Source organism: Lontra canadensis, unplaced genomic scaffold, assembly GCF_010015895.1.
Source record: "Lontra canadensis isolate GAN:19392208 unplaced genomic scaffold, GSC_riverotter_1.0 scaffold54, whole genome shotgun sequence".
In the NCBI taxonomy this organism is placed as follows: domain Eukaryota; kingdom Metazoa; phylum Chordata; class Mammalia; order Carnivora; family Mustelidae; genus Lontra; species Lontra canadensis.
The window spans coordinates 4,749,454-4,777,354 of record NW_022631048.1 but is presented as its reverse complement, the minus strand read 5'-3'; the positions used below and the strand labels follow the sequence as shown (position 1 = coordinate 4,777,354).

At 40.5% G+C, this 27,901-nt stretch overlaps 1 protein-coding gene across 6 annotated transcripts in view; it reads right to left on the bottom strand.

Annotated features, from left to right (window-relative positions):
• The window catches only part of HECW1 (HECT, C2 and WW domain containing E3 ubiquitin protein ligase 1), a 460,030-nt gene that overhangs the window by 99,367 nt on the left and 332,762 nt on the right, over nucleotides 1–27,901 (bottom strand). For all 6 annotated transcript variants that reach the window (XM_032874976.1, XM_032874979.1, XM_032874977.1 and 3 more), the window contains 3 exons: nucleotides 8,399–8,541; nucleotides 5,409–5,509; nucleotides 2,545–3,870 (listed from right to left, as the gene is read on the bottom strand). In XM_032874976.1, the coding sequence (XP_032730867.1) occupies nucleotides 2,545–3,870; nucleotides 5,409–5,509; nucleotides 8,399–8,541 (1,570 nt within the window). The remainder of the gene's footprint in view (nucleotides 1–2,544; nucleotides 3,871–5,408; nucleotides 5,510–8,398; nucleotides 8,542–27,901) is intronic.

The window sequence follows — 27,901 nt, the reverse complement described above, 5'->3', positions numbered from 1 at the left end:
AAGCCCTGCTTTCTTCAAGCGTGTGCTGGTGAGGGACAGTGACTCACCACCGAGAGGGGACAGGGCAGGCTCATGCAGCCTGTGCCCAGCTGTCATGGGACTGGCCATCTCAGGAATCTTTGCGTTGCCCCCAGCAGGCACCAGAGTAAAGCCTGTAGGTGCTTCTCAGCCATTTTTGAGTTTACAGTTGGCAGAATTCAGAAATTCACAATTTTCTTTCGAAACTGCCCTGCCAAGAGGTCCACTATGGCCCCCAAACACTTTCCTGTCCTTTCTGTTAAGGTAGAGTTTTCCCAGTTGGACTGTTCATCTGTCAAGGGCATGGAGAGTGTTTGTTCTATTTTGTTTTTTTTTTGTTTGTTTGTTTTGTTTTTTTTGTAAAACATGCCTTTGTAAACTGAACCAATTTTCAAGTAATGATTACCTCCTGACATGGTGGTCAAAATACACACCGCAGGCTACAACAGGTGACAAACCATGACTCTGGCCTTGTTATGCGGCTCTGAGCTAAGAATGGTTATTACACTTTTAAGTGTAAAACTGTTAAAAAAAAAAAAAGTAGCCTTTGGGAAGAAGAGTAGCTAAATTTTGCCCTCTTGATCTACAAAGTCTAAAATACTCGTTATCAGGTCCTTTACAGAAAAGGTTTGTCAACCTCTGGACTAAAACACCCCAGCCAGCTCCTAGTTGTGCCTCTTATGTGTGTATCCCCAGATCTCTTTATACTATAATTATTTTTAATTCTGTTGTAATTACTGAGCCCCTCTCACACCTTCTGACAGTTGTCCATCTTCCCGGGCTCAGCACATAGCATCTGGCCCAGAGCAACTCAAAACATCCGCATTAAAGAAAGGAATTGTCCATCCCATTCTCAGTCCTGCCTTTCCATATTGTATGTCACTGTGGTTTTCCTCCCTGTGTTTCTCTTTCTTTACCAATCTCTTGGCACTCCTCCTTATCCCATGTGCTACTTTCCTCCACTCCGTCTTTCTCCGAAATGTAGAACTGGGCATTGTCGAATACTCAAAAGATTAATTTTTATGCTCACTTTGGTTGCTATAAAATTTTATAGGTGCCAAGCATTTGTTTACGTGCTAAGAATCAATCAGAAAATACGGTTCTGGCCCTTGATGAGCTTACAATCTAGAGACAATACTACCACCTCTATTCGGAGGCTAATGTAAACAGGAGAGCAGGAAAATAGCAGAATCTGTATTTTTCTCCTTTAGAGCAATGGAATTATTTCATAGTATCATGTGACCTTTGAATTATTTCCCCCATGTCACGGTCATTGACTGGAAGATGGTTCCCAAATCTGGATAAAGAAATGTGACTGAATTTTATAGAAGATTCCACAGGGATGACTAAGAACAAACATCTTGGGTTAAAATATAGAATATATTTTAAAACTAAAGGTAGCAGCTTTTGGATCAGAATCCCACTTGAAACGAGGTGACTTACGAATTCACGTGATTTTTTTCCCCTTCCATTAGCCAAAATAGCCAAATTAAAACAAAACAAACAAGAAACAACAACAACAACACAAAAAAACAAAACCAGAATTAGTTACTATAGCTTTGTAGTTTGAAATCTGAGTGTGAGTCCTCCAGCTTCGTCCTTTATCAAGACTGCTTTGGCTATTTGGGGTCTTTTATGGTTCCATATAAATTATAGGATTGTTCTATTTTTGTAAAAAATGCCATTGGAATTTTCATAGGGATTCTCACAATCTTGTAATACTGCTTTGGGCAGTGTGGACATTTTAACAGTATTGATTCTTCCAATCCATCATCATGGAAGATCTTTCCGTTTATTTGTGTCTTCTTCAATTTCTTTCATTAATGTCTTGTAGTTTTCAAGAGAACAGGCAACAGATGGATGGTTGCCAGAGGCGGGAGTGGGAATGGGAGAAATGGGTGAGCTGTTTATATTTTTAGATTGAATAAATAGAATAATAGTAAAAAAAACAACAGTAACGAGAACTGAACAGACAGAAATAATGACAAATATATGTAGGCTATACATTTCCATATGTACATAGGCTACGTTAAATTCTAAAGCAAAGGTAAAAATCAATGTTCTTCAATTTATATTAACATTTATTGCTAATCTTCAGTATGTTTGGGGGAAGTCAGCAGATATTTATACATTACCCACCAAATGTTACCGAATATTTTCTGCTTGTATCATTCAAGACTGACTACCTAGGGTGCTCTGGTCATTGTCAAGACCAGAAGGGTCACATGTACACTAACCAGTTCTGGTGATTAGGTAAAACAGACAGGTACGCATACTAGAGCACACTCACATGAGTGCACTAGTTGTACTTCTTGGTGGGTATCTGAGAGGTGGAGGATGTCTGCTAGTCACAGTCACGAATACTTACATACACAGATACACACGCACATACATGTACAGGACAGGCATACATTGCCCCGGCAACCCCATTTGAGACTGATCTCTCACTTGTTTTGAAACCTTGCTGGTGAGACCTGGGTCCCCCTGGTGGTCCTATTCTCACTCTGATCAGGTTTGAGGTCTAACCTTCTCTCCGATTGCTTGGCCCTGCCACGGGGGACTCCAGACCTTCCACGGTTCTTGCCACGCTCCCGGCGGGGGCGGCCAGCTCATCGTGCCACGGCCCGGCCCCATTGGCTGACTCCGGGTCCAGCTCCGGGCTCTGCACCGAGTCTGGCACAGACTCGAACGCACTGTTCTCCTCCTCGTCGTCGTCTTGCGACGAGAAGACAGTGCTCTCCGAGATCTTGGCGCTGTCCACCGAGGAGAAGCGCGTGTGGCTGGCGAACCTGCTGCCGTTGTAGCAGGAGGGGCTGTAGCAGGAGGCGCTGTAGCAGGAGCTGCTGTAGCAGGACGTGCTGTAGCACGAGGAGCTGTAGCAGGACGGGCTGCAGCAGGACGTGTCACAGCCCTCGCAGCTGTGGTCCCCGCCCTGCCGGGGGCTCGAGTCGCTCTCACTCCCCGTGCTGGGCAGCAAGTCGCCATCGGGCACCAGGCCGTTGGTCAGGCTGGAGTGGCCCGGGGTCGCCGTGCCTGGAGTGGCCCCCTCGGGTCCCTCTCCGCCCTCCTCGAGCGGAGGTGGCGCGGCGGCGAGCGTGTCCACCTCGCTAAGCCCGTCCTTCTCCGAGGCATCCTGGAGGGTGACCTCCTCCTCCGGGCCGTCGTCGCCCCCCTGGGCGGAGGGCATGCTGTGCAGCAGGGTGTGGATGCGGATGTAGTGTGTCCGCGGGGTCTCGGGGTCCCCGCACGCCGACGCAATCACCGTCTCCAGCTCCGACACCGGCAGGGAGCACGGCCTGCTTTTCCTCTTCACGGAGGCCCGCAGCGGCAGCCTGTCCTCCCCCTGCCCCAGGGCAGACACGTCGCCCTCCTCCTCCTCCTCGGCCTGCTCCTTCTCCTCTCCCCCCGCGCGGCTCTCTGCGGCCGCTTCCTCCGCCTCCGGCTCCCCGGGTCTGGCCCGGGCTTCGCCGTCCTCCAGCAACCCCGGCGGGGGCGCCTCCCCACCCAGCTCCAGCCGCTCGGCCAGTTCTTCCGCACTCAGGGCTGGCTCGGCGTCCTCGCGCCCCGGGCCCAGAAGCTCCCCATCCCCGTCAGGTCCCACAGAGCCCGCGCCGTCGTCTCCTGCCTCGGTGGTACCTGCCGCTTCCTCAACCGGCTCGGCAGGCTCCAGGCTCTCGCTCCCGGCAGCGTCCCCGGCACTGCCCTGGCTCGGCGGCTCGGGCTTCGAGCTCCTGGAAGGCTCCAGGGCCTCGCCCGCAGGCTCCCCGTGGCTGCTGGCCACCAGGCTGTTCATGGGGCTGTCCTGAGTTTCCGCGGACTCGGGATCGGCGCTCAGGGATATCTCCTCGTCATCTGTGGGCGAGAAGAAAATGTCATTTCTCCCAGAAGAGGGCATTGTGGGGTTCGTGCATTAGTGTACTCTTGCGGGCCCCGTAAGCCATCCTAAAGGATTTCTGCATGAGGATATCGGATGGAGGCGTTGATGAGGATTTCTCATAGGCCAAAGCTCTGCTAAAAAATTCTGTAAGAATGAATTCTCCGTATGTTAATGACAATTTGTGATCGTGATCTTTCAGAATTCTGTTCCAAGGGAATTCATAGTTTTGGTTAAAATACCCAAACCCTATACAACTACCCCAGTTTCTAGCACGTAGTGGGTGCTCAACAATGTTTGCTTCAGGGAAGACTGTACAGAAGCCCTTGGGGTAAGGGGCCGTTATAGGGCCTTGCCCTACAGGCAAGGCTGATGCTTGCTGAGTGTCCTCTGGTGGGTCCAGCAGGTGGCAGAATGGGTAAGCCAGGTTCTTAGCAACTACAGAGCAGAAAATGACTACTTGATGGGAGCAACCAGGGTCCTTCTGTAGCCTGTTGCAGGTTATTGCAATGGAAAATAAACGAGGTCTCTACATCAACCAACCATTCAAGGAACAGCAAGCACTGTTTACTTCTACCTTCCCCCAGCTGCTTGCTCTGTTGGGTGCCTGCCTGATGTGAACTTCCCATTTCAAGAGCACTAGTGCAATGCACTCACTGAAGATGAATGATCTCTCTGGTGAGCCGTGAGGCCATCTTTACTGCTACAGTGAAGGAAGAGTCAATTTCATTCTCAGGATGAGTGTGAAAGGACAAAGCAGTCAGGGTGTTTTCTCACAATCTGCATTATCTGTTGGGCACAGACCACTACAACTGGACTTTGACAAGTGGGCCGTGAAAAACTACAGACTTAAGAGTTTTCAAAGCCTCATTAGCTTTAACAGCAACTCATAAATGTGGCCCAGAAGGACTAATTCTGGCTAATTCTCAGAATGATCTACACTCAGTTAGGGGGTGTGGGAGAACACCAAAGTAGAATTATGAGGCATCTCATCATTCTTGTTTGGAAATGTGTTTTGGCTTGACAAACAGAAAACTGGATGATTCTGAAGTTTTCTGTCTGATTTATGTTTTTCATTTTCCCCTGTGATAAATCCATTGTACCATAATAGTTCTTCAATAATGTGATATGTATCACATTCATTCATGTTTCTCATTCATTCATTCATTCATGTATGCAATGATTAAGCATCTATGGAGCATCTCCGATGTGGGTGCTGGGAGTAAAATGATAAATTAGACACGGCTCCATACCCGTGCTGGCCTCATTGTCAATTCCCCCTCCACTGTCTAACCCTCTACCTTTGGGTCACCAGAATGAAGAGGAGCCTCTCAATCAAGGGGACAGCAACCTGGCTTCCAGAACAGATCACTGCCTTCTGGGTCTCAGATGGAGAAGGGAGAGAACCACAAAACCTAGGACATGTCTGGAGAGAACCATGGTTATTGTATTTTAAGAGAAAGGAACCACACCAACCCTAGGCTAGGACAAGACATGAAGCTGATGCCAAAAATACCTGGGTGGATGGAGGAAGTGATCTCAAACCGGAATTGCAGCTGTCCACTCACATGATCTGTTGGAAGCCTGCGGCCCAGTGTATAGCTGACCACCCTATCCCTAGAAGGAAATAAGCACCATTACAATCTGGTCAGTACCTCTCCTTAAAGATTAGACAGCATGCTGTCTATGCTGGTAGGTGAGATAGGCAAGTCCAGGGAGGCCCTGCTAACAGGAGGTGATGATCCACTCAGGTTCAGAGAAGACAGACAGAAGCTAAAGGTGAGGAAGTACATCTGCTCAACAGCAGTGAAAAAATTCAAGAAAATCCTTATTGAATATTCTACAGCAGGAGTCAGGAAACTGTAGCCCTGGGCTCAAATCTGGCCCCCTACCCTTTTTTTTTTTTTTTTTTTTTTAAATCTGAGCTCTGAGCTTTTTACATTTTAAAACAGTTAGAAAAAAAGCAGAGTAATATTTTTGTGACACATGAAAATTGTCTGAAATTCAAATTTCAGTTCCTTGAATAGAAGTTTTATTGGAATGCAGCCATGCTTATTAGTTTATTTATTGTCTGGTGCTGCTTTCATGCCACAACGGCAGAGTTGAATAGTTGAAACAGAGACTACATGGTCCACAAAGCCTAAAATATTTACCACTTGGCCCTTTATAGAAAGTTTGCTGCCAACCTGTGCTCTAAGCCAAGAAACCCCCCAAAAGACAACCATAACAACAAAAAAGACATGGGTATCTTTGCCTGCTTTTCCTGTGCAGGCTGATGTTTTCCAGTGCCCTCAATGGACATTGCCAGCAAGAGAGGGATGTCTTGGAGTCTATATACATACTGTCTAAGAAAGGATGCTGTCATGGTAACTGGAGCAGTCTGGAGAGCTGTGGAGTGCTTCCAAAGGGGACCTGCTGCAGGACGGACTGAAGCAAAACTGGTAGGTTGCTTTCCAGTTATGCTAACTCCACGGTCCCGCATACAGACTCTGAAACTCTGCCCTGGAGTCTGGCATATTCCCCTCTGCCCACTCAAGGCTATTTCTTGATTACCAAGAAGAGAATTATCCAGGGGCAATCAACGTGAAACTTTGCTTTCACAGTTTCATCAACAATGGAGCTTTAGCAGAGCGCTTTCCCCTCCCCCCAGCCCACCTTGGCTTCAATAGGAAAGGTAACTATTTTGGATATTCAAGAATCAACAAATCCAGTTTAATAATAACAAGACATATTCCAAAACTGTTTGTTACTCAAATGATTCTGTATTCACTCCATTTATTCACTGGGCATGCTAAAATAGAAAGATAAACGGCTGGCTGGTAGCATTTTAATGTTGCTAGAAAATACCAGCATTAAGAAACAGCCTATATCCCAATGATACACTGAGTTAATATATTTCTTTGGTCAGCCAAAGTTTAGCGTTTGAGGTTCCTAGGAGGTCCATTAAATAAAGCATTATAGGGAGCAAAACCCAAAGAACCACAATCTTTATTTAGAAAGGACCTTGGTCAATATTATGAAGCAAATCTACTATGACCACAGGAAAGAGATCTTGAACCCAAAAACCTAGTTGAAATCAGGGGATGCTTAAAGACAACCAGGCAGTGAGACAAAAATTAAATTTGCCATTTGTTCCAGGCTTTTCTTTCTTCTGTTCCTCACTCACTTCATTAACAAATATTTTTCGGAGCCTGTGCCACGTGAAAAGTGTCACCGTTGATACAGAGCTTGTAATGCATAGGCCTGCCTTTAAATAGCTTACATCCAGCTAGAGGCATAAGGCAGGACTACTCTAAAAAGTTCAAGGAAGCCATGGCTATCCCACGTGAAGCTGAGGTGGTCCAGCTATAGGACTCAGGGAAGGTGGAGAACCAGCCTAGGGCTGGGGTGTTACAGGCAAAGGAAATGAGGGTGCCTTCTGAGTTGCCTTTATTTTACAAGCCATGATTATGCTATTTAAAAAAAAAAAATGAACGGTCTAGAGTCTTTTAGTCCCTATGTGCCAGGGACTGCTTTGCATTCTTTATGTACATTTGTTTGTTTGTTTAATCCTCACAACCATAAACAGAAAGTGCAAACACTGTGTCTGACACAAGGACATGGCTGTAGCTCCATAAGTGTCTCTCCCTTTGGCTTGAGAGTTAATGGCACGCCAGTATGCATGCAGATGCACACAGGCTACAATGCACTAATTAAATTATGATAATCATTTGTGATTCCAAAGTCCTGAAAATCCAAAAAGCTTTAAATGAAGACACTTGGAAATTCTGCAAATTATCCTCATTCCTTCAATATCATTCTAAGGGCTACAGTGGCACAACACAGCATAGCATACATTTATGTCCCAAGAACTCGACCTAGCATTTTCAAATATAGTTGCTGTTAACTAGGGAAATATATACTATATATAAATATCTCATCTGCTAAGAGTCTGTTTTAATGAGAATCATGAGAGGACATGAAAATGAAAGATACAAACAGAAACATTCTTAAATATAACTGAATTCTGCAAGTGACCTAATTGCTGTTGTCCATGAGAATTCATGCTTTTAAAATTTCATACATATTATCTAGCATTTTCTACAAATACTAGCATCTTCTAAATCTCTCTATGCTAGTAACCCAGCATTTCATCTTGTTATAGAAATGTCCCAAATGATTAAATTCTATACACAAGCAGAAATAATATTCTCGATAGCAAAATAAATTTTAATTTCTACCTGTATAGAAAAATACCCCATTAAGGGCTCCTTTCAGTATATACGTCTTGGGATTTTTCTACTCTTCTGCAGAAATACCCAGTGGTACATAAACAAGAGGAAAGGGAAAGGTTGGTGTAATTCAATGCTGTGTCTCGAGCAACATAATTAATGGGAGAAGCCAAGGAAGTTCAATACCACCATTTTAGTCTGAGTCCCCACGAGACTACATTGTTGCGGCTTGGAGGTGTCCCCTCGCCTGCTCACTGAAGACTTAGTGATACTGAGGTCTCAGGCACAGGTTTACCCTATGGCGTGTCTTTCCAGGAGTCTTTGGACGGGCATCGACAGCTTTCCCAAGAAGCGTTTGATGATGGGGCGGCTCTTAGCAAACTTGTCCTTCACTTCAATTTCCAGTACATCAGTGGGCAAGGACACAAAGCTGAATTGCTGTAATGAAATAATATGTCACATCAATATTATTTGATATTGATCAAATAATATTTCATTATTTTGATAAATAATACAATATTTTATTTTTATTTTTATAATTTTTATAAAAATATTTATATTTTTATAAAAATAAACTTTATTTTTATAAAAATCATTATAAACATAAATATTTTCATTTATTTTATTAATTTTATTATTTTATTTTATTTTCACCTCTCAGTTTTTAACTAAGAGGTGAAAGGGATGGCCAATTCCCAGCCCATCTGCCTTGGATGAAGTCATTATAAAACATCCCAGTGGCAATATATATATCAAGGTCTTAGAAATGCTATGAGCCCTGTTTATTCAGTAAATGAACAATAACTACACTGAGGCACTTTTTTTGATGCTTAAAAATAAAGCTATTCTCCAAGATTTGAAGAATAAAAACAGCTCACCTTAAAGAGAAAGAATCCACTTAGGTCCCATTATACTAAAGGTATTAACATATTTAAAGAAAGAACAAGCATGAAGTCATCTATAATTAAGGAAATGCACTTTAAACCATAACAAAATACCTCTTTTTCTTGATTATAATGGCAGAGATTTAAAAATGTTTCATAGTACCCTGTGTTCTTGACAGTGGAAAAAGAAATCTCGCACTGTTGATGTACAATCCCATTCAACTGATTCAACCTTTGGGAAAGGAATTGGCAATATTTACTGGCATTTAAGCTGCAAATTCCCTGCAACTCAGAATCCCAATTTTAGGAATTTTCCCTCTGGATTAACTTGCACATTTGTGCAAATTAACAATAGCAAAAGACTGAAAAGACCAAAAATGTCCATCAACAGCAACCAGTTAAACTAAGGAGAGTAAATCTCTAAAATAGAAAACTCTGTTGTCATTAAAAAAGAAACAGGTAAATATGTACCAACATGAATAGATACTTGAAAAACAAAGTAAAAAAGCAAGATGTATAACAATATGAAGAGTGGATTTCATTTGTACTTGGAACTGCAAAGAAAATGCCTGGAGGGGTAGGCTCCAAACTTAGCCTTAGGAAGTAGGTTAGTAGGGAGGAGAGAAAACATCTTTTGCATTTGATTCTTAAACTGTTCATTTTTTAAATAGCTGCATGACCAGTTAAATTAAGGATAGTAAATCTTTGAAACAGAAAACTCTGTTGTCATGAAAAAGAAACAGGTAAGTTAAATTAAGTAGGCTAGTAGGCTAGAGGAGAGAAAGCAGATCTTTTTCATTTGATTCTAAACTGTTCATTTTTTAAATAACTGTATGACTTTTAAAACAAAGGCAGCAACAATTAAAGAAAGATTGTAACCATCAGAAGGTGGCATAGTGAACAATGAAAAGTGTAGAAAGAATACACAACCTAACTTTATACCTAAAGAAGCTAGAAAGAGAAGATCAAATAAAACTCAATGACAGCAGAAGGAAGGAAATAAAGATTAGAGCAGAAAGAAATGGTATAGAAACTAAAAAAAAAAAAAACAAAACCAAAACCAAAACCAAACAAACAAAAAAAAAAAACAAAAAAACACAATAGAACAGATCAATGAAACCAGGAGCTGGTTCTTTGGGGGAAAAAATACAATTGATAAACCTCTAGCCAAACTCATCAGAGAGAGAGAGAGAGAAACAGAGAGAGAAAGAGAGGACTCAAACAAAGTAACAAAATAGAGAAATAACAACAAACACCACAGAAATATAAACAACTCTAAGAAAATACTATGAAAAATTTTATGCCAACAAATTGGGCAACCTGGAAGAAACTGATAAATTCCCAGAAACATAACCTATCAAAACTGAAGCAGGAAGAAACAGAAAATTTGAACAGACCAATTACTAGGAAGGCAACTGAATCAGTAATCAAAAAACTCCCAATAAACAAAAGTCCAGGAGCGGATGGGAATATAGGGGAATTCTACCAAACATTTAAAAAAGAGCTGATACACACTGAGGTTGATACCTCAACAAAATACCAGCAAACCGAATCCAACAATACATTAAAAAAAATCATTCAGCACTATAAAGTGAGATGTATTCCCAGGATGCAAAGGTGATTCAATATTAACAAATCAATCAGAGTGATATTTCATATCATTAAGAGAAAGGACAAAAGCCATATGACCATTTCAATAGATGCAGAAAAAGCATTTGACAAAGAACAATATCCACTCATGATAAAAATCCCTCAACAAAGTAGGGTTAGACAGTATATACCTCAACGTATATGAAAAGCTCTTAGTGAACATCATACTCCATGGAGAAAATACTCCCCGAAGGTCAAGAACAAAACAAAATGTCCATTCTCACCACTTTTATTCAACATAGTACTGGAGTCCTAACTACAGCCATCAGATAAGAAAAAGGAACAAAAGGCATCTAAGTAGGTAAAGAAGAAGTCAAACTTATTTGCAAATTATTTTCAGATGACATGATGCTCTATACAGAAATCCAAAAGACCACCAAAATACTGCCAGAACTGATAAATGAATTCAGTAAAGTCTCAGGATACAAAACCAATGTACAGAAAACTGTTACATCTCTACATATTAATAATGAAGCAGCAGAAAAAGAAATTAATAAAACAAACCATTTACAATTGCACCAAAAAATAATCAAGTACCTAGAAACAGACTTAACCACAGATGTGAAAGATCTGTACTCTAAAAAGTATAAAACATACTGATGGAAGAAACTGAAGAAGGCACAAAAAAAATGGAAAGACATTCCATGCTTATGTATTGGAAGAACAAATATTGTTAAACTGACTAAATTACCCAAAGCAAGTTACAGATTTAATACAATCCCTATCAAAATACCAATAGCATTTTTCTCAGAACTGGAACAAACAATCCTAAAATTTGTATGGAACCACAAAAGATCCTGAATAACCACAGCAATTTTAAAAAAGAAAAACAAAACTAAAGATGAACTATCTCCAGACTTCATGTCATACTACAAAGCTATAGTGATCAAAACAGTATGGCACAAAAATAGACACACAGATCAATGGAATAGACTAGAAAACCCAGAAATAAACCCACAATTATATGGTCAATTAATCTTTGATGAAGGAGGAACGAATATGCAGTGGGAAAAAGTCTCTTCAACAAATGGTGGTGTGAAAACTGGACAGCTACATGTAAAAGAATGAAACTGGACCACTTTCTTATACCATTCACAGAAATAAATTAAAAATGGATGAGAGACCTAAATGTGAGACCCAAAACCATAAAAATCCTGGAACAGAGCACTGATAGTAATTTCTCTGACATCAGCTATAGTAACGTTTTTCTAGACATGTCACCTGAGGCAAGGGAAATAAAAGCAAAAATAAACTATTGGGACTACATCAAAATAAAAGCCTTCTGCACAGCAAAGGAAACAGTCCACAAAACTAAAAGGCAACCTAAGAATGGAAGAAGATATTTGCAAATGACATTTCTGATAAAGGGTCAGTATCCAAGATATATAAAGAACTCATGAAACACAACACCCAAAAACCAGATAATCCAATTAAAAATGGGCAGAAAACATGAACAGACATTTCTCCAAAGGAGACATTTAGATGGCCAATAGACACACAAAAAGATCTGATCAACATCACTCATCATTAGGGAAGTACAAATCAAAACTACAATATATCATCTCACACATATTAGAATGGTTAAGATCAACAGTACAAGAAACAAGTATTGACAAGGACATGGAGAAAAAGGAACACTTGGGTACTATTGGTGGGAATGCAAACTTGGTGGAGCCACTATGGAAAACAGTATGGAGATTCCTCAGAAGTTAAAAATAGAACTACCTTGGGTGCCTGGGTGGCTCAGTGGGTTAAGCCTCTGCCTTTGGCTCAGGTCATGATCTCAGGGTCCTGGGATCAAGCTCTCTGCTCAGCAGGGAGCCTGCTTCCCTCTCTCTCTCTCTGCCTACCTCTCTGCCTACTTGTAATCTCTCTGTGTGTGTCAAATAAATAAATAAAATCTTAAAAAAAAATAGAACTACCTTATAATCCAGTTATGGCCCTACTGTGTATTTATGCAAAAACCAACCAACAAACCAACCCCCAAAACACTAATTCAAGAGGATATCCACCCTTATGTTTACTGCAGCATTATTTACAATATCCAAATTATGGAAACAGCCCACCTGTCCATTGGAAGATGAATGGATAAAGAAGATAAAAAAAGAATGAAATCGTGCCATTTACAATAACATGGATGGAGCTAAAGAGTGTAACACTAAGTGAAATAAGTCATAGAAAGACATATGGTTTCACTCATATGTGGCATTTAAGAAACAAAACTAATGAGCAAAGTGAAAAAAAGAGACAAACCAGAAACAGATTCTTAACTATAACTAAAAAGCAGAAACAAACCAAGAAACAGATTCTTAACTATAGAGAACAAACTGATGGTTACCAGAGGGGAGGTGGGATGGAGGATGGGGGAAATAGGTGTTAGGGATTAAGGAAAGCATTTAACCATGACGAGTACCATGTGATCTATAGAGCTGTTGATTCACTATATTGTACACCCAAAAATAATATAACACTGTATGTTAACCATACTGGAATTAAAATAAAAACGTAATAAACAAACAAAAAAAAGTGCAGAAAAGGAGAAGGTACATGTTAGTATTGCCTAGCTCAGACTACCTGGGAGAAGGGAGTTATTAATAATATTGAACATCACAGTACCCTTAATCAAGGGTTGTATAACAGCTGAAATATATAATTATTTCCTTTTACTGTGATTAATTTCTAATAGCAATCTTTTAACTTTCGTTGATTTCTAATTACAGAGATTAAGTACGTTAAATACACTAATGTTAAAGTCTCCTTTGTACCATGACAACAGGCTAAGTCATGCTGCAGTAACAACCAAATTTCAAGTTTCAGTGACTTTTGATGGTAAAGTTTTGTTCCTGTTCACACTGCCATTGAGGGCTGGCAGAGGGCTCTACTAGTGACCACTCAAAGAGCCAGTCTGATGAGCAGACACCTTCTCAAAAGTTGCCAGCCACAGTGACAGAGGAAAGGGGACTCTGGGGAGATCTTCTCCCTGCAAGTAAGTGTTCACTTCCAAACCCAACTCCTCATCAAGACTAGACACATGGCTTAGCCAACTACAGGGAGGACTTAGGATCCTATAATGTGTCTGGGAGGCGGAGAGCAGAAATATTTGACAAACAGCACTAATGACCTCCGTACCTCCATGTAGTGCTTCTAATTTCCATAATACATTAGTATAGTTCAATTCCTAAGAATCAATCATTTCATGTACTAACAAAACTTATGGACAGGCAAACTTGAGGATCAAACCAGGAATAGGTACTTCTCTAAGAAGGCCTACCTAAGCCAGAATCCAGCCCCAGTAACTGTCTCAGATCCTTAAAACTTCTAGATCTTTGATCCAGTAACTCCATTCTGAAGTGTACTGTAATCAGTATCTTAACCTAAATGTCAACAATAGGCGAGGTACATTGTAGTAAATGCATATAATAGAATAGTTTATAATTTTCTAAATTATAATAATTTATGTTTGGTTTATATATATAGCTATAATATTATAATGTTGAACAAAAGATAGAAAATGCTTGTTTTACAATGTTAAGTGATAAGAGCATCCTATTCTTAACATTTAATTCATGATCAAAAGAATATGAATTACATGAATAAAAAACTGGAAAGAATTACAATCGTTTTTTTTTTTTAAGATTTTATTTATTTATTTGACAAAGAGAGATCACAAGTAGGCAGAGAGGCAGGCAGAGAGAGAGAGAGGAGGAAGCAGACTCCCTGCTGAGCAGAGAGCCCGATGTGGGACTTGATCCTAGGATCCTGAGATCATGACCTGAGCTGAAGGCAGAGGCTTAACCCACTGAGCCACCCAGGCACCCCTACAATCGGTTTTAATAGCAGTTGTCTTTCCAAGTGGGATTGTTTCCCCCTATTTCTTTTTCTGTATTTTCCATACTTCCTGTAATGAGCATGTATTATTTTCAAAATGAAAAACTTAATCACCTTTATTAAAACAAGAGTATTTCCGGTTATAGCAGCCTACACTGGACACCAAAGTCAGCTTAGCAAAACTCACTGTGAAACTAAGCAGCATTGCTTAAGTTTTTCCTTCTCTCCCCATCAAGCTCTCCCCACTAGGCCCTTCCTTCCATTCCATAGATCCTGGAGTCCACGTAAGCCCCCAGCTATGTGAGGTTCTTCTAAGAACCAGTGAGCAGCTCTGACAATGTAAAAGTCTGTCTATTCATGAGCAAGCTCCTCGTACTGGTGAGCCAAGGGTGTTTCTCCTGGCTGCTTCTGTTGACCTGGCTTTTACTTGAAGCTCCTGAAGAACCTTTGGTGTGACATTGGACTTGGTTTTTATTTCTAGTTCTGCACATCCAAATTCTTGAGTCTCATGAACAACCTCCCTGAGGCTATGCATCTTCAATTGTCAAATGGGAAAAGAAGTTTCATTCCATGTTAAATTAAACTGTATTATTTCCTTCCAATTCTGCTCTATCCAGACTCTATCTGCCACATCCACTACAGATCTTCAACTTACAATGGAGTTACATCCTCAAAAATCCATTTTAAATTAAAAATATCATAAGTTGAAAATACATGCAATGCATCTAATACTAAACATCATAGCTTAGCTAGCCTGCCTTACACATGCTCAAAACACATTAGTTTATAGTTGGGCAAAATCATCCAATACAAGCCTTTTTTTTTTTTTGCATATCTCATGTAATCAATTGAATACTGTACTGAAAGTGGAAACAGAATGATTGTACAGGTACAGAATGGTTGTAAGTGCATTGGTTGTTGACCATCATGATCACCTGGTTGGGAGTTGTGGCATCACCAGATAAGCTAAGCATCATGAAAGTATATCACACCCGTATCCCTAGCCCAAGAAGAGATCAAAATAAAAAATTTGAAGTATAGTCTCTACCGAATGCATATCACCTTTCACGCTGTCATGAAGTTGAAAATTGCTAAGTCCAGTCATCATAAGTTGGGGATCATCTATCCTATCTCCTTCTCCTTTTGACTTTCTAATTATTGTACTTTTTTCAAATTCCCTACCTCATTTCATCTGGCCCATAATGACCAATAATTCCATAGCTGTTTGTAGTAATCCATAAGGCCTGGTTCAAATACCTACAGCTCAGACAAAAGCTATAGTTTTCTACTGCTAATGTGCCCTCTGTCTTCTATCCAGAGAAAGGGCTTGGCTCTTGGCCAAAAGAGAAATCTCTGAACTGTATCTGCAAAAGATTTTTTGAAAAGATGCATTACTGCTCTAAGCCCTCTCTGTTTGGGGAATTTTATCTTTTTTTATCCTAATTCACCTGTGAAAGAAAACCAATGTGGCAAATGAAGGAGCCAACCCTGAACATTCTTAGGGTCTAAAGTCTGGCCATTTCCCACTTCAGCCTCTTTTTGCTCATGGGCATCCAAAAGCAACTGAAGCATTGTTGGTGAACACTATAAAGAAAGACCGCTGCTTGAGGGGCACCCAGATGGCTCAATTGGTTAACATCTGACTCTTGATTTTGGTTCAGGTCATGATCTCAGGGTCCTGGGATCGAGCCCCATGATGGGCACCGCACTCAGCGAGAAGTTTGCTTGAGATTCTCTCTCCCTCACCCTCTGCCTGTCCCCAGTCTCTCTCTCTCTCTCATATAAATAAAATTAGAAACTCTTAAAAAACAAACTAACAAACAAACGACACTGATTGACCTGTGATCTGGACCCAGACACAGCTCTTTGCTGCAACACACCCCCATCCTTGGGATGTGGGTTTGCTTGCCTTTCTTACTGCCAGAGGCTGCTCCAAGGACACAGCCTCGAGATGGTGATGTGATGTTGAAAACAGCTGCATGGTGCCTGTGACTAAAACCATTTAGGGCCTCTTCGTCACCTTTTAAGATTTAGAGGGTAGGTATGGGGATCCATTCATCTAGCTGCTGCCCAAGACAAGCCTCATATGTAAGTTCCCTTTGTTACTGTTAAAACTGCCACCTACCAACCTGGAATGGCATGCCTCTTTCTTCGTCTCTCCCTGCCCTCCACATATGGGGTGTGGTTTCAGACTACACCTGGGAAGTCTCCCTAGAGAACTATGAATCTACAAACACAGGCTTGGACCAACCAATCCATAAATGGCTCCTTATCTCCACCTAAACACAAGACTGTCCTAAACAAAGGAACTCCTGGTGTCCCCAGGGTCAGAGAAGTTAAGTTCTTCAGGTCACCTTTCCATTATAGCATTGGATTCCGTTCTTGGGTGTACTTTAGGCAAATAATTGTCAAATCTCTTACACTTGAGCAGCAAGGGCAGGAAGAAAGCTGTGCAAGGCCCAACACCTGGGTATAAGCTGGAGTGTTATATGCAGTACTCCTACAGCATCAAGCCTCCTTTTGGTTAAAAGTAAACTTCACAGAAAAGTAAACTTTCCAATACAAAGTAAAAATTTTGCTTAAGCACATATTGTTGGGACTCTTATTTTTTGCTTTGGGCCATTGGTACACAACTCCGGCTCTCGTTAGAATAATCTGGGGAGCTTTCACAAATATACCTGTAAGTGGATCCCATTCTTGACTATTTAAATCAGATTTCCGGGGGTGGAGCTGGGAACTGGTCACGGTTCAAGCTTCCCAGTTTACTTTGCTGGGCACCCAGAATGAAGAGCCACAGTTCTCTGAGTAACAATCCATTTTAACTTCAAATACTCTCATTGTTAGGAAAATATTCCTTAGATCAAATCTAAATCTTTTTCTGTGGCTTAAATATTTAGTCCAATGAATCATAACCTATTATTCATCCCCAATTTAATAATTTTTTATTTTGGTCTTGGCATTCTTAATAATAGCAGTGGATGTTAGTGGGTGTCTACCCAACAGATGCCGTAATACCTAGTTGTGACAACGAAAAATAGCTCCAGACATTGACCAATGTCTCCTGGGGGAAAAAAAAATCACCCTTGTTGAGAACCACTGACGTAGGCCTGACAACTTCAGTTTTCCAGAGAGATATGAGGACCGGTGTTACAATCTGTGGGGGAATTTGTTTATTTTGGTTTGCACTGTTACTCAATATGCCTTTTACAGAAAGAAGATACTTTATTTATTATGTTCCATTTTGCTTCAGGAAAAATATGAGGCAGATCTTTTATAAAAAGAACTTCCATGAATTGAACTTATTGAAATAAAAAGAGTAGCTAATTAAAGGGAATATTTAGTTGGCAATTATGTAAACTGGCAGCAGTTCCACAATGGGAAAGAAATCAGGAGTGTCATTAATGAAGGAGGCAATGACTCAGGAGAAGGGGAACATTGTACACTCACTCAAAAACACTTACTGAGCACTGACTCTGAGCTGAGTGCTGATGGCACAGCCACCATCCTTAAGTGCTAGGGCCTTAGGTCTCTAACCTTAAGAGTCACAGTGTTTACGTTGCAAGTAGACAACCATAAGACAGGAAGTGCTATAGGGAGAGTCCCCAAAGGCTCATCCTAATGAATGAATAAAGAGAAGAGCTATGATGGCGGGGAGGAGCCTGATGGACAGGTAGAGATGACATCCTAGAGGGTGCAATGCTTTAAATGAATCTCAACACACAGGCAGACATCTGCCACGTAAAGAAGATGTGGGAAGAACATTCCAGGGAGAGAGAGTACCATGGACAAGGAGTTGAACTTCACAGAATGCACAGGTCCCTTTGGGGACTGTGGGCTGCTCAGTATGTTTGGGTTCTGGTGTGGGTCATGTTGTGAGATAAAACTCCTGGCCAGAGCTTGGACTTATTCCAAAGGCATCTGGGACGAAATGAAGGATCTGAATCATGCAAATGACAGACACACAAAGGTCTTGCATTTGAGGAATGTAGTAGTGCTGAGGAGGTGGTCCATACATAGGTCAGATCTGAAAGTTGGCAGATCAGGTAAGACAAGTGGGATATGAGGAGGAAGACTGGCAGGGAAGGAGGAGAGGGTGGCAGATTTGTGGACTGGCTAAATGTCAGTGAGAGCCATGGCATGGGGGAGAGAATGAGGCGACAAATTTCCAAGATTGGATTCCCAGGATTGAGGGCATGTGGGAGGAATTATATTTAGGAATAAAAGAGGGGTTGAGTGACCAAATGTCCCAAAGTAATCAGAGAACAGAGTGATGGAAATAAAGAGTTGGGTATCAAACAGTTGACTGTAAAGAAAGCTGAGAGTTTGTGATATTTTATCAAGATCTAGGGTTTAAGTGTTGGAGTGGATGGTTGGTGATGAATGCAAGTGAAAGTCAAGGAAACTGAGGAGGTTAAGGAAACTGGGAAGTTTGATTAAGTCATTTGTGTGGACCATGATCCTCCATAATAATAGGAGGTCTTAGGTAGAAAGGGAAGATGTCACCACAGGTAGAAACGTCTTTAGTGGTCACGTAAATGAGTCCTTTAATGGGACTCATTATTGCCTCAATGTAGCTAAGATGATACAGGTATCAATGTGAGGGTGATATGATAATAAAAATGAGGAAATAGTCGTGGGAAATTTAAGAGACATGTTCATCATGATCTGGAAAGTATTTTTCCATTGAGTGCTTAAGGAGGGGTATGAGAAAAAGATGACTCCAGTATTTAACAGCAGTAGTATAGTGTTTTATTTATAAACTTATGCAAGTTGGAAAAGGTTGAGAATCGAAAAATGGCAGAGAGGGTTAACTTTGCTTTCGAAAAGGTAGGAGGATATTCAGGAGTAAGGCAGGGACACCAACTAGAAGCCAAGATTATGTAACTGGTGATATGGAGTAAGAGTGGTCCAGTTTGGTGAAACAGGTCAGTTAGAAGGGACATCTAGTTTTGCCTTGCCTCTCTTGCAGTGGGGCTTAATAGGGAAATAAGTCAGTTCCGTTCACCAAAGGCTGCTGGTACCAACCAGCCAACACTATTATTCATTGCTAATGAAAGTGAAATGGACTAGGTCTGCTACATCTCTGCAAAAGTTCCTCAAAGAGGAGGAAAGCAGGAAGGAAGTAAATGGAGCATACAAACTGCAGCTACTCTCCCTTGGAACCTTGCATGGTATATGGCTTTCTATCCAGGTGGCATTATTCATTGAGTTCAAAAATGGCCCTTGAAAGCAGGGCTGCCTAAAGTCAAGGATAGAAAAACAACTCCATCAGTAGAGCAATACTTGAATCAAGAGGAACTTTTTAACTCTCCCTAGCAACATCGCAGGGTTTTATACTAAAAAGGGATGGCCCTGGAGTGCAGGCGTAAGCCCTTCTAAGCAGTGTGTGGCTTAACTTTGTGCTAGGAATGAAGTGCCAGAGACAATTCTGCGGGGACATAAGCCTTGTAACTGCAGGGAATCTAACTGTTTTGAATAGTAAAGTCTGCTCTTGCAAATTTGTGATATATACAAAGTTTCCATCTCTTCTAATGCCCAAGAGTGAACCAACTGGATTTTGACAGGGCCTCAAACATCTCCATATGAGGCTCTAAGAATCCCCAGCTTCAGAATACAGTATTATTCATTTCATTTTTAGGTACTGCTATGGCAAAGTTAGGCCAAGACTGACTCGTGGCTTGGTTGAGTGGGAAGTAAGATCTGTATGTGTGTGCCTATAAATATGTAATGTGTATATGATTACATATTACACATAAAATATATCAAAAGCAAAAGTGTATATTATATATACATGTACTCCATCTATATCCATATCCTTATCCACATCTATATCTCTAATCTTCTATTTCTGGAGATGATTCCCTTAAACACTTACAAAGAAGGAATAGGATTAGGTTACTAGATTGGAAACAAAGACCAAAATTTGCTGTGTGATCACAAGCAACTTACTTAACCTTTCTGTCCCGACTTTATGGTACCCCTAACAGAGTAGAAAGAAAAGAGCTCTTCTTTCATCTTCAGCATCTGCACATGCTTTGTTGGCAAACTGCCATCATCACTGATGTGGTTCCTTACCTATGCACCTTGGGCCACCCTGCTTGTTCTTGCACCTGCAGAAGCCCAAATCCAGTCAGTCAGAGCCTAAACTCTCTTACTGACTCTCCATTCTCCCCTCTTCACTCTGGCTGCACTGGCCTACATATGGCTCTTGTCTCCCTGTATCCACCTTCTCTCTTACAGTTGCCAGTAAAGGTATGTCTCTGAAACACAGATCTGATCATTTCATTCTCCTGCATAGCTATTTCCTTTTTCTTCTCATTTACAGGATGAAATCTAAATTTCCCAATGACGTGTCCAGCTCCTGCCAGCCTTTCCAGGTCCATTTAACATACTTATTCCCTGAAATACTCAGAAATGAAATGGAATACTCATTTTCTTTCACACATTCTCAGATTTACTCTTTGCCTGGTAGTTGTTCTTTCCTTATTTCCTTGCCATGTTACTCAGGCTTTAAAAACTCATTCACATAAAATTTATTCTGTGAAGCCTCTTCTGACTTTGGGAACCACCAACAGAGGCAGTGACTCTTTCTTCTGCTTCAATAGCTCCTCTATAGTCCATTTAGTTTCTTGTGGTTAATAAGGATGCACATGTAGTGTCTGTTTTTAATAAAGCTTTTTGCACACAGAAGCCACACATTACCTTTGTATTCAGCACACCAATAAATGAGGTAATGAATGACTGGCTAGTTCTTGAAGTAATTCCACTCCATGTGAAACACCAATGCTGTAAAATACACTCCAAGCTTGTGAGTGAGCCAAAATATTCTATGAACACTAGATTGAAATATCATTGCCCAGGCCACACTAGTTATTGTTCTGGAAGAAAACCTGGGAATTATACTATAGTGGACTTTTCTGAAATAAAAGGAAAGTGAAACTCCTCATTTGGGTATGTGATGTAGATACTCACAGGCTGGCAAAGATGAATAATAAATGTGGTAGGGAGAATTCTGAGATGACCCCTCCAGTTTCTCCCTTTTCCACCCATGCCATATAAGCCCCTCCACAGTGTGGGTGGGGCTTGTGAACATGATGGATGGGACACCCATATTTGGGGATTACCAATCAATGGACTTTGACCTAATACAAAAAAAATAATCTGGGTGGGCCAGACCCAATCGGGAGGGCCCTTTAGAAAAGACTGGGCACTTTTTGAAGTCAGAGAGATGAAAAGTATTGAGACAGATCTGATGCATGGGAGAGTCCCCATTACTGGCTTTGCTGACAGAGAGGACCACATGACAAGGACCAGAGAACAGTCCATAGTGGCTGAGAGTGGTCTTCAGCCAACAACCAGCAGAGAACTGATTCTGCCAACAACCTTCATGATCTTATAAACAGTCTTTTTTCTAGACAAGCCTAGATGAAGACACAGGTCAGCTAATACCTTGATCTCAGCCTCTTAGACCGGGAGCAGAGAACCCAGATAAGCTGAGCCCAGACTTCTGACTTAAAGGACTGTAAGGTAATAAACAGTTGTGGTTTTAAGTTGCTAAATTTGTGGTAACTTGTTACACAGTAATAGAAACCTAACACAATAAGGTAGGGTGAGTAAGAGCAGGATGAGACCTTATGAATATGTATATGATTATTTGTAGATAGTATTTAAATCAGTGTACTGTAGTATCTCTTGAACTGGTTTCCCCATCATGGTGAGAGGTCCCCCTCAAAAAAAGAAGAAAGAGAGAAAGCTCTGGTAAGAAACACTGAGCTAAACATGGGAAACAGTTCTTTAATAGCAGGTGATGCAGGGGCTTTAATTATTCAAATATGCATCATGAGTCTGCAAGATAGAATTCAGTGTTTACATATTTGACTACAGCACCTCTCTGGGCACATGTGCATGCATGCGTGTGTGTATGTGTGACTGTGTGTGTTGTTACGTGGTAGACGGCTGTAAGCTAGATCATAGTCTGGGAAATTGGTGTTTTGTGCCCAGTTATAATTCAAAGTGCTGAGGGAAAAATAACTGTCAACCTAAAGTTTTATACCCACTAAACTCTCATTCAAGAGTGAAGTAAAAATTAAAAACATTTTCAAATAATAAAGACTTGGAGAAGGGAGGCAAGATGGCAGAAGAGTAGTGGACCTCATTTCACCTGGTCCTTTGAATTTAGCTAGATAACTATCAAATCATCTGTACACCTATGAAATCAACCTGAGATGAAAGAGAACTGCTGGAATTTTACGAATAGAAAAGTGACCACTTTTTACAAGGTAGGAGGTGCAGAGAGATGATTCAGAAGGGATATATTGAAAGATAACTGGTGGGGGTGTGTGGGGAAGGAGACTACATTAAGCCGGCTTCCAGAAAGTGATATAGCCCCTGAGCAGAAAATTGGAACTTTTAGAAATTTGCTCCACGGAGAGAAAGGTTTGTCTGAAAGGTGCTCAGGTGGCAAAGTGGGGCAGAATCCTAGCAGGGAGATTGATCCCCATGGTCTCAGGATCCCTAGGGTCACAGAAAGAATGGGGGTGCCTGAGCCAGCAGAGTTCCCAAGCATTGGGGCGGGGAAACTGGCTATAGTCAGTGAGCCTGGGAGTGGGGTCTCAGCTGTGTTTGCCATAAACTGCAAATAGTGGGAGGGTCAGGTGACTGCTCTCTGTGTGGGGGCTATGCAAAGGGCAGAAGCCTGGTGACCCTCCACCTTTCCTCAGGAGGATCTGAGCTGGTATGCACTGAAGGAGTCTGCAGAGTTTGGTGCACACAAAAGTGAACACAAAAGGGAAGACTATTTTCCCTGAGGATTTACTGAAGAGAGGCAGCCAAGATCTTTTAGGGCTGGAGATTGGCGGGGGGAGGGGGGGTCATCTTTATTTTCATCCTCTGAAGTGTCATGGAAAGCCTTCAGGGAACAAAAGCCATATAGAAGAACCTGAAGCAGCTCACATTGAACCTGGACCCCAGCAATGAACAGTGCAACTCTGCCCAGGCAAAGACATCTGAGAATCAGCACAGCAGGCCCCTCCCACAGAAGACCAGCTGGAACAACAGGTGAACACGTTTACAGAGCATATAGGACTGCAAAACTCTGGTGCTAGGGGAAAACAGTATATAGAATTTGAGGTTTTTTTCCTCCTGATTCCTTTTCTTTCAATTTAAAATTTTCATTTTCTTTTTTCCTTTTCAACTAGTTTCCCATTTTATTACCTCTTTGTTTTTACGTTCTTTTAAATTTTCACTTTTTTATATTTACATTTTATAGATATATTCTTCATTTTTGGCTTCCTTTCACTGTATTCAATTTTTTTGTATATATATAAATTTTGCTTTCTTTAGAATTTTGAGATTTAGTGTCTTCTAACAAACATACCAAAATGCACCTAGGACCAAGTGGACCACCCTGTTTTGTCCACCTGGGAGATTATGTTATCCCTTCCCCCTTTTTGTCTCTAATTTTTCTTTTCTTTTTCTGGTTTCAGATCTCTTCAAATTTGTCTAGTGTGCACTTTACTTGGGTGATGGTTGATATTTTTGATTTTGTTCTCTTGTTCATTCTTCTCTGGGCAAAATGACTAGAAGGAGGAATTCATAACAAAAGAAAGAATCAGAGGTAATGCTCTCTGCCACAGATCTAATTGATATGGATATAAGTAAAATGTTAGGGGTGGAATTTAGGATAATGATTATAAAGTTACTAGCTGGGCTTGAAAAAGCATAAAAGACACTAGAGGATCTCAGTGTAGAAATAAAATCTAATCAGGCCAAAATTTAAAAATGGTTTAACTGGATTTAACTAAACTGGATGCTCTAACAGCTAGGATAAGTAAGGCAGAAGAGAGTCAGTGACATAGACGATAAGATGACAGAAAGGAAGGAAGCTGAGGAAATGAGAGAAAAATAACTATGGACCATGAAGGGAGGCTTCGAGAAATCAGTGATACCATAAAGTGAAACAATATTAGAATTACTGGAGTCCCAGAGGAAGAAGAAAGAGAGGACCAGAAGGTATATTTTAGCAAATCATACCTGACAAATTTCCTAATCTGGGGAAAGAAATAGGCATTCAAGTCTAAGAGGTAGAGAGAACACCCCCAAAATCAATAAAAATAGATGAACACCCCAATAGTGAAGTTTGAGAATTTCAAAGACAAAAGAAAATTTCTAAGCAGCTAAAGGCAAGAGCTCCTTAACCTAAAATGGTAGAAACATCAGACTGGCAGAGGACCTATCCGCAGAGACCCGGCAAACAAAAAAGGGCTATCATGATATATTCAGGGTGCTAAATGAGGGGGGGAAAAAAGTAGCCAAGAATACTTTATCCAGCAGGGCTGTCATTCAGAATGGAAGGAGAGATAAAGAGCTTCCAGGACATACAGAATCTAAAAGAATTTGTGATCACTAAAGCAGACCTGCAAGAAATATTAAAGAGGATCCTGTAAGCAAAGAGAGAACCCAGAAGTAACAGACCAGAGAGAAACAGAGACAATCTACAGAAACAGGGAATTTACAGGCGATACAATGGCACTAAAGTCATATCTGTCAATAGTTACTCTGCATTTAAATGGGTTAAATACTCCCATCAAAAGACACAGGGTATCAGATTGGATAAAAAAGCAAGACCCATCCATACGCTATCTCAAGAGATTCATTTTAGACTTAAAGACACCTCCAGATTGAGGGTGAGGGAGTGGAGAATCATTTATCATGCCAATGGATATCAAAAGAAAGCTGGGATAGCAATCCTTGTATCAGACAAATTAGATTTTAAACCAAAGACTGTAGTAAGGTATGAAGAGGGGCACTATATCATACTTAAAGGGTATATCCAATGAGAAGATCTAACAATTATAAATATTTATGCTCCTAACTTGGGAGCAGGCAATTATATAAACCAATTAATAACCAAAATTAAAGAAACACGTTGATAATAATACAATAATAGTAGGGGATGTTAACACTCCACTCACTACAAAGAACAGATCATCTAAGCAGATCAAAAAGGAAACAAGGGCTTTGAATGACACATGGACAAGTCGGACTTCACAGATATATATAGAGCATTCCATTCTAAAGCAACAAAATACACATTCTGCACACAGAATACCTACTGCACATGGAATATTCTCCAGAATAGATTACATACTGGGTCAAAAGTCAGGTCTTAACTGATACCAAAAGATTGGGATTATTCCCTGCATATTTTCAGACCACAGTGTTTTGAAACTTAGACTCATTCACAAGAGGAAATTTGGAAAGAACTCAAATATATGGAGGCTAACAAGCATCCTACTAAAGAATAAATGGGTTAACCAGGAAATTGAAGAAAAATCTTAAAAATTCATGGCAACAAATGAAAATGAAAACACAACTGTTCTAAATCTTTGGAATGCAGCAAAGTTGGTCCTAAGACAGAAGTACATGGCAATACAAGCCTTTCTCAAGAAACAAAAAAGGTCTCAAATACACAACCTAACCTTATACCTGACAGAGCTGGAGAAAGAAGAGCAAATAAAACTTAAACCAAGCAGAAGAAAATTAATAAAGATCAGAGCAGAAATTAATGAAACAGAAACCAAAAGAATATTGGAAGCAATCAATGAAACTAGAAGCTGGTTCTCTGAAAGAATTAATAAGATTGATATACACCTGGCCAAACTTATCAGAAAGAAAAGAGAGAGAGTCCCCAAATAAATAAAATCATGAATGAAAGAGAGATCACAACCAACACTGAAGAAATACAAACAATTATAGGAACATATTATGAGCAACTATATGCCAACAAATTCAGCAATCTGGAAGAAATGGATGCATTCTCAGAAACATAAAAGTACTAAAACTGAAAGAGGAAGAAATAGAAAACCTGAGCAGACCCATAACCAGCAAGGAAATTGAAGCAGTCATCAAAAATCTCCCAAAAAACAAGATTCCAGGGCCAGATGGCTTCCCAGAGGGATTCTACCAAACATTTTAAGAAGAACTTAATACCTAATTCTTCTGAAACTGTTTCAAAAAAATAGAAATGGAAGGAAAGCTTCCCAACTCATTTTATGAGACCAGCATTACCTTGGTCCCAAAACTAGACAAAGACCCTCACCAAAATGAGAATTACAGACCAATATCCCTGATGAACACAGACGCCAAAATCCTCACCAAGATATTAGCCAACAGGATCCAACAGTACATTCAAAGGATTAGGCACCGTGACCAAGTAGGATTTATTCCTGGGATGCAAGGGTGGTTTAACATCTGCAAATCAATCAATGTGATACACTATATTAATAAAAGAAAGAACAAGAACCATATGATCCTCCCTAAAGATGCAGAAGAAGCATTTGGCAAAATACAGCATTCTTTCTTGATTAAAACTTCCCACAGTGTAGGGATAGAGGGAACATACCTCACTATTATAAAAGCCATTTATGAAAAGCCCACAGAGAATATCATTTTCAATGGGGGAAAACTGAGAGCATTTACCCTAAGGTCAGGAACATGACAGGGATACCCACTCTCACCACTTTTGTTCAACATAGTACTAGAAGTCCTAGCCTCAGCAATCAGACAACAAAAAGAAATAAAAGGTATTCAAATTGGCAAAGAAGAAGCCGAACTCCCTCTTCACAGATGACATGGTATTTTATGTGGAAAACCCAAAAGACTCTAACCCAAACCTTCTAGAACTCATACAGGAATTCAGCAATGTAGCAGGATATCAAATCAAGGCACAGAAATCATTTGTATTTGTATACACTAACAATGAGGTAGAGGAAAGAGAAATAAATCTGTCTTATTTACAACTGTATCAAAAAACACAAGTTACCTACAAATAAACCTAACCAAAGAGGTAAAGGATCTGTACTCTACAAACTACAGAACACTTATGAAAGAAATTGAGGAAGATACAAAGAAATGGAAAAATATTCCATGCTCATGGAATTGAGGAACCAATATTGTTAAAATTTCTATGCTGCCCAGAGCAATCTACAAATTCAATGTAATCCCTATCAAAATACCATCGACATTTTTCACAGAGCTGGAACAAATAATCCTAAAATTTGCATGGTACCAGAAAAGACCCTGAATTGCCAGGGGAATGTTGAAAAAGAAAACCAAAGCTGATGGCATCAAAATACCAGACTTCAAACTATATTTCAAAGCTTTAATCATCATCAAGAGAGTATGATGGCATAAGAACAGACCCACAGATCAATGGAATAGAATAGAGAACCCAGAAAAGAACCCTCAACTCTGTGGTCAACTGATCCTTGACAAACAGGAATGAATATCGAATGGAAAAGGGCAGTCTCTTCAATAAATGGTACTGGGAAAATTGGACAGTCACATACAGAAGAATGAAACTGCATCATTCTTTTACACCATACACAAAGATAAACCCAAAATGGATGAAAGACCTAAATGGGAGACAGGAATCC